Source organism: Cryptomeria japonica, chromosome 3 (assembly GCF_030272615.1).
Source record: "Cryptomeria japonica chromosome 3, Sugi_1.0, whole genome shotgun sequence".
In the NCBI taxonomy this organism is placed as follows: Eukaryota; Viridiplantae; Streptophyta; class Pinopsida; order Cupressales; family Cupressaceae; genus Cryptomeria; species Cryptomeria japonica.
Window position 1 is genome coordinate 622,705,004 of NC_081407.1, and position 7,251 is coordinate 622,712,254.

Below are 7,251 nucleotides of genomic sequence, written 5' to 3' on the forward strand. Positions count from 1 at the left end.
AGATTTATGATGGCATTGACTCGATGCTTGAAAAAATGAAGTGCATTATAAATGCAAGAGAGCAAGAACCCGAGGAGAATTCTTTAAACAAGTGGAAGCAATTGTTGTAGAAAGGTGGAATAAGATGACCACTCCTCTGCATCTTCTTGCCTGTGCCTCGACACCAAAGTACTATAGCAATCAATTTCTTGATGAACCAAGAAGGCTTGCACCATGGAGAGATCTAGAAATGTCTGATGGGTACAGGGCAGCATTCCTTAAACTCTATCCTGATGATGATTTGCGAGATATTATTACAAATGAGTTCATAGAATTTGCAAATGGAAATAGTCTAAGTGTTGATGCTCTTCGTCATGGATTCAAGAAGGATGCTCATAGTCGGTGGTAATTCCATGCCACATGCTTCCAAAACCTACAACCCCTCGTTGTCAAAGTTTTATCACAAGTATAACTTTAATTATTTAAAATTTATCACAAGTTTTATTTATAGTTTACTTTGTCTTCATAGGTTGCTAGTTCAACTGCATCAGAAGAAATTGGAGCACATACTCTTTCATCCACTCAGTAAAGCACAATAGATTGCAATAAAAAAAAGCAGAGAATTTAGTATATGTGCATTCCAACCTATGTCTTCTTTCGCACAAGCAACATGGCTACAACCAAGGGGAAACGAAGGTGTGGGATATAGAGCCAGAGCATACTGATTTGTATGCTTCCGCTTCTCAGCTTGTTGCATTTGATGACTCGGATAGCGAACAAACTTATAGTGCAATTGCAAGTGGCATTGGCATTGGTTCATCTAATGTCAATGAGGAGGATGAGAATGATGAGAATGATGATGAATTAGAGAATCCATTTGATGATTAAACTTTAAATTGTTGAAAGTTGAAACAATGATACTTAAATATTTTGTCATTTTGATATTAAACTTGATGTATATGATGCTATGTGACATGCTAATCATAATTCATGCTTATAGGCTGCATAAAATATATATATATATATGTGTGTGTGTGTGTGTGTGTGTGTGTGTGTGTGTGTGTGTGTGTGTGTGTGTGTGTGTGTGTGTGTGTGTGTGTGTGTGTGTGTTTGTACTAACAAACCCAAACGAACCAAACCCCTTTTCAAAATTTTGCCGTACTGGTTCTTCGAACCCAAACCGGCAACTTATTTAAATTTTAGATAGAAATTGACTCCTAATTAAGCAAATTGATTTGAATTACGAGTGTATTGAAATTGGGTAATTGTTGTTAAACAGGCTTATATCTAGTAGGGGACATTACATCCTTCCCCTTTTAGACGTTTTGGGGAGGCCAGTCTTGCTGTCTTGGAAATGGTGTTATTCTTGAAGGATAAGCCAAAGAAGCATAAAGGGTGTAAATTGCAATGAAAAGACTGTAGTTGGAAGTGAAGGTAGTGATAAGCGAAGGTTCCCAATGGACTATGGAGAGTCTCTTTTCTTGCAAAGGAAGGAGGCAGGTAGTTGTTCTCCCTAAGATGTTCTCTTAAGAGAGTGTTGGTTGTATTTCTGGAGATTGATGTTGGTTTTTCCTGGTGCTCTTGAATTGGCTATATTGCTAATTTGCTACCATTATTTTCTTTGTAGTTTTGATAATTTTCTGTATTTGGCTTAGAGGATATAGCATCAAATGGTCTGGATATTTCTTCTAAGATTCTTGGTTCTTTGAGGGAATGAGTGAAAGTATCCTAGTCTTTCAGAATGTAATAATGCCTATCTTTTGTTTAACGGGTAAGGACCCCAATAGATCCCTTAACTAATTGATCGAAACAAAAAAATGCATGCAAGAAAATCCTAGATGATAGACAATGAATTCATTCATTCAATTCCCTGATCCTCTTTCCACGTGAAAATGGTCCACAATTTTTAAGAAATATATTGTTCTCTATCCTTACTATTTTTTCATAATGGATAAGGAAATTTATTACACAATTACTTTTCCTAAATACAGCATGACAGTGCATACCTAGCTTGCTCTCTAGTCATCTTGGTTTCATGCTTTGAAACGTCTTTGTCATGTCTTTGGCAATAATCATATGCTAGTAGCTTGTTTTTGAATGGCCGTGCATTGGTTGTTTCCGTCTTCCTGTAGACCTCTTGAAATCTAAGTCTTCACATAAAAACAAAAACCATATTACACAACACGCACGTAGAATAAGAAGGAAGTTTGATACAACAGAAATACCAGAAGTAAACCATTAGTAATCCCTCCCTCCTCTTTACCATTTCAAAGAAAACAATATCGTCATATGCACAAGGCAGACAAAATTGATAGCCAAACATGATAGATTCTAAAACCATTTATATAGAGCTTCACATTTCTACTGTCCGTTTTAAGTTAGAAAAGAAAGTACCTTTTCCATCACAAACAAATATATTTTGCCTCCCCAAAATAATGCAAATTGATTGTATGGTCCATTCATACTCATTTTAGATACCTCTCAATGAATGGACAATTGCATGTGTCCTTTTTGCATGAACATTAAGGCTAAAAACAGTTTTCAGCATCTCATATTAAAAGCCTTATTATACAACAAAGAGATTGAGCTAAAAAGGTTAAATTACCGCATCCAAGTCTGGATGTAAGATACCCCAACGGATGAGATCAGGTGCAAGTTCGAGATGAATTTGATGGAAGAGATACCAATCAGCCGTGGCATGTAAGCCAAAGGTCTCCCTGCAAGTGGAATTTGCCAATCAAAAAGAAAATTGCCGCACTGCAAATATATATATTATAATCAAAATGCCATAACTTGTTACCTTTGGGCATCTAAAGTTTTGTACCTTCAACATGTTATGAGAATGCCCTTTGGCTTCCTGCAGCTAACATTAATAGCTGAACCTAACTAATAGTGCATGTGTATCAATATTGATGCATTGGCCCTCTTTCACCATTACGAGGATCAGCTTGAGGGATTTTTGCAGTATCCTTACCACCAACTGACCAACAATTATGGTGTTACTCATTATTTGGTCTGGATCAAAGATTTCTCTAATTTCTCTTGAAAAAGACTAAGATTTCTCTGGAGTCTGCAGTTGATCACCTTCTCTCATTAAATCCATGAAAACACTAAACATTTCATAAGCAGGACGTAACCTGCCTTAAGAATCAATTAAATCAATTCCTGAGTTTCTTTGAACAAGATTATTTATTGGTACAGTATCTGGCTCTGGCTCTTTTCAGATATCGCTAGGAGGACATATTTTGTGTCCAAGGCCTCACTAGCTCTGCATAGTCCATCTGTGAGTTTAGTATATGCAACCAAATCAGTTTTGTGACCATTTTTTAACATCTCATCAAAGACATTAATAGCCCCATCCAAATTGCCTAGTTAAAAGACACCATCCATTAATGTACTAGAATATTAGATCGGGAATGTAGCCTTCCCCAAGCATTAGATGTAGTAGCTTGGTGGCTTGCTGCATCTTGTCTGCCTTGCACAATGCATTAACAAGTGTGTTGTATGTGTCAAAATTGGCCCTGAATCCCATGTGCAACATCTCATCCCAAAGTTCCATGGCCTCTTTTAAATTTCCTTTCTTGCAGAATGCACCAATTAGCATTTCATATGTTATAACATTGGGATGACATCCTTTCTTCAACATCTCTTGGAACCATCTCCTAGTGTCATTTACTTTTCTGTACCCGCAATACCTGCAGAGGCTATCAATCAGCAACTTATATGTTATAACATTAGGAGTAAGACCCTTTATCACCATGTCATGGAAAAGCTCCCTAGCTTTCCATGGCTGATTTTGTTTGATGAATCCATCTAGCAGCGTGTTATAAGTAGCAACAGTGGGAATATAGTTGTTCTCTTGGATAATATTAAACAACCTAATAGCTTCTTCTAAATTAGCTTGCATACACAGCCCACTTATTAATATATTATATGTAAAAATGTCAGGAACAAAACCATCTTCCAATATTTGTTGAAACAGTCTTCTTGCTTCTACCATCCTTCCTTTTTTGCATAATCCATCCATTAGTGTGTTGTATGTTATAAGGTCTGGTTTAAGTCTTTTGTTTCTCATTTCTTGCAGGAGATCCTTAGCCTCCTGAAGCCTCCCTAATTTGCAAAAACCATTAATCAATGTACTATATACAACAACATCAGGAATAATCTTCTTCTTTAGCATCAGCGACAGCAGGTCTATCGCAGCATCTGTGTCGCCTAGTTTGCACAGCCCATCTATAAGCGTACCATAACAAACAGCATCAGCAACAAGGCCCTCATCCAGCATGTGATGAAACAGACTCATGGCGTCATCTATATTCCCTTCTTTACAGAACCCATCCATCAGTGAAGCGTATGTTACAATATTTGGGGTTTGACCTTCATTTTTCATCTCACTGAAAACATCCATTGCCATCCCCGTTTTCCCTTCCTTACTGAAACTGTCAATAATCGTATTATAGGTCACAAAATTTGGGCGACAACCCTGTTCCTGCATCTTGTGAACAAGCTCCAAGGCTTGCAAAAATTCCCCCAACTTGCAAAACCCATTGATCACAACATTATAGACAACAATATTTGGTTTAAATCCCTTATCCAATCCTTCATGAAAAAGCCTGATGGCTTCCTGTGGCCTATTCTCCTTAATAAGCCCATCCAACAATGTACTATATGTCACAACATCAGAATCCAAACCCTTAGCTTCCATTTCATGGAAAAGATCGAAAGCCTTTTGCAACATACCCCCTTTGCAAAACCCCTTGATTAAAATATTGTAACTATAAATATCAGGAACACATCCATTCTTCTTCATCAGTTCAAACAAAAGTATAGCCTCCTGCAAATTCCCTGTCTTACATATACCATCCATCATAATATTATACGTAGTGACATCAAAAATGTGATTTTTCTTCGACATGTTGTTAAAAAACTCTACCGCGTGACTCAATTTCCCTGCCCTTATGAACCCTTTAATAATTGTGCTGAACGTAACATTGGAAGGATTGCAGTTTTGGGCAATCATTTGATCAAACATTTTCATAGCAGAGCTCATGTTACCATTCTGAGAGTGGCAATTAATTACAATGTTGAATGTACTGCGATCAGGAGTAATAGCTGCAAGTGTTATTGCTTTGTAAAGTTTTAATACTGATTCGTACCTTTTATGCCTGGTTAAAGCTCCCAACACGAAATTGCAAGTGGAAATTCTAGGAACGAATGATGTATGCAGAGCCCGCTTTAATTCTTCAGTGGCCTCCTCCAGCTTGCCACTGTTGCACATAGTCTGGATATGATAGTGAAAATATTGAGGTGAATGCATGTAGTTTTGGAAAGTGGGCGTTGCAGGACAGTGATTGGATTCTAGAGCTGAGGAGTCATCATCAATACAAATAGCATATTGATGTATGCAGGAATAGTTTAAAAAAATTTGCAGAGAATGTCTGGCTACTGTTTGACTAAATGGTCGTAACAGTTTAGGCTTCATGATTCAGTAAACCATGGAATTCAAACAGTTTAGGCTTCATGATTCAGTAAACCATGAAATTCAAACAGTTTCATATTGTTATCCGGCTGAGTTACCATGTGCTGTTTGGTACCCATGCATCCACGGAGTACTTCTTTCAATTGAGTGTGCATAATGTAATGGTGAAATTCGCAGACACGTGCTCTTAGGTTCCCATTTAGTAATCGCTTTTAGAATGCCTTAAAAAGATTGCACTCTCACCCTTTTTTCAAATTTCTTTTTCAATCTTTATTTATTCTTATTTATCATTTTTTTATACATGTGATTTTATTTCTATTTTATTTGTATCTATTTTCATTTATTAGTTTATATTATCATATTTTTATTTTCAATTTGTAGGTCAAATCATTTTTGTGACATGTGAGAATGATCATTCATGGTATGGATCTAAACTAAAAAAAATCAAAGTTTGTCAACTCCTACTCTTTTCCACTAACTATTAGGAGTTGAGTTGGTATACATTTGTGTGACAATTTGTTGTCTTAGTATTTAAAGACATTTATTTGAACATTTAAATGCTTCTAAAAATTTCAAGCAATATCCACGCTACAAGGAGGATTCTTAATAACAATTAAATTTGGAACATTACATAAATAGTACTTGCATCAAAATTCACATCCTAGATCACTTGCATTACCTACCACACTTGTCAAGATCATAAAGTTAGTAGTTTGACTAACAAGAACATGAAGCCATACAATTCGACAATCTCTCCAACTTATTTCTAAATATCATTAATCCTTACATGTCAATAGAGATCAAGAGTTTGAGTAAGCCACGTTACAAAAATTGTAATGCATCTTTAGTTCGGACTAATCCATATAGCTAGACCTATATATTTGTTTTAGTATTTATATGTATTGTCATTCTATTTGTATTGGTACCAGTATTGGATGTGCTTTATGAGATATTTATGATATTATTATGTTATGATGGACTATGTTGTCTTTTTGTTCATTATGTATGTTTATGCTTGAGTGATGATTTCATGTATCATGTTGAACCTCATTCGAGGAGATTATATGTGCTTCGGCAATTATGAATATGCACAAGTACATTTAGCATGCGTTGAGTGGTTACTGTTGGCATTTGCATGAAGATTGCATTGATGAATTATTATGTTGTCATTGATGTCAATTGTAACTGGTAATGATGTTGTTATGATGTTGTTTTGCAATCGGTAGGTGAGCTAGTGAAGGAAACTAGTATTACTTAAGAAGCAGTGAGATCAACTGGTAACCCTACCTGTTGATGTGCCAAACCCTAACCGATGGAGCTTGGTGAATCGGTTGTATTGGTTTATGATCAAATGATGAACGGTAATGATTATGACACGTATGCATGTTGTATGTGATGAGTTTCAAATAGTTTTTGGCGCATAGAGATAATGGTTTTATCTTGGAAATGAGCGAGTACATTGCATGAAGAGGAAACCGCGTGATGCGTTACAGGATTCGATGAAGCGGTGATCAAGGAGCGGTTGAGGTTGTCTTGAACAATATGCAATGATTGCTATGTAATCTAACGATCATACTTGAACCAATTTGTTTGTAATCTCTATGAGATCTTAGGTTTGTGATGTGTTGACCTATTGTTTGCTTATAAGGTCGATGAGTTGTTTTGTTGTAGTGTTGGCAATTTTGGTTAAGTGTTTGTGTGATTGATTGCCAAACCAGAAGGTGTATCTGCAGTATGTGTGAAGGCAGATAGAAGAATGAAAATGATCTGATCAAGCAGTGTAGTGCTATTTA

General features: G+C 36.3%; 1 protein-coding gene across 4 annotated transcripts in view; it reads right to left on the reverse strand.

Annotated features, from left to right (window-relative positions):
* LOC131050076 (pentatricopeptide repeat-containing protein At1g63330) overlaps nt 1-5,490 on the reverse strand; it is a 100,130-nt gene extending 94,640 nt beyond the window's left edge. For 2 of the 4 annotated variants that reach the window (XM_059218476.1, XM_059218473.1), the window contains exons 1-3: nt 2,804-5,490; nt 2,585-2,696; nt 1,986-2,123 (exon numbers count right to left, since the gene is read on the reverse strand). In XM_059218476.1, the coding sequence (XP_059074459.1) occupies nt 3,377-5,461 (2,085 nt within the window). In that variant the 5' untranslated portion in view covers nt 5,462-5,490 and the 3' untranslated portion in view covers nt 1,986-2,123; nt 2,585-2,696; nt 2,804-3,376. Of the gene's footprint in view, nt 1-1,985; nt 2,130-2,584; nt 2,697-2,779 lie in introns of all 4 variants that reach the window. The other 2 variants (XM_059218474.1, XM_059218475.1) reach the window with 2 other exon arrangements.
* Between the last annotated feature and the right edge of the window lie 1,761 nt (nt 5,491-7,251).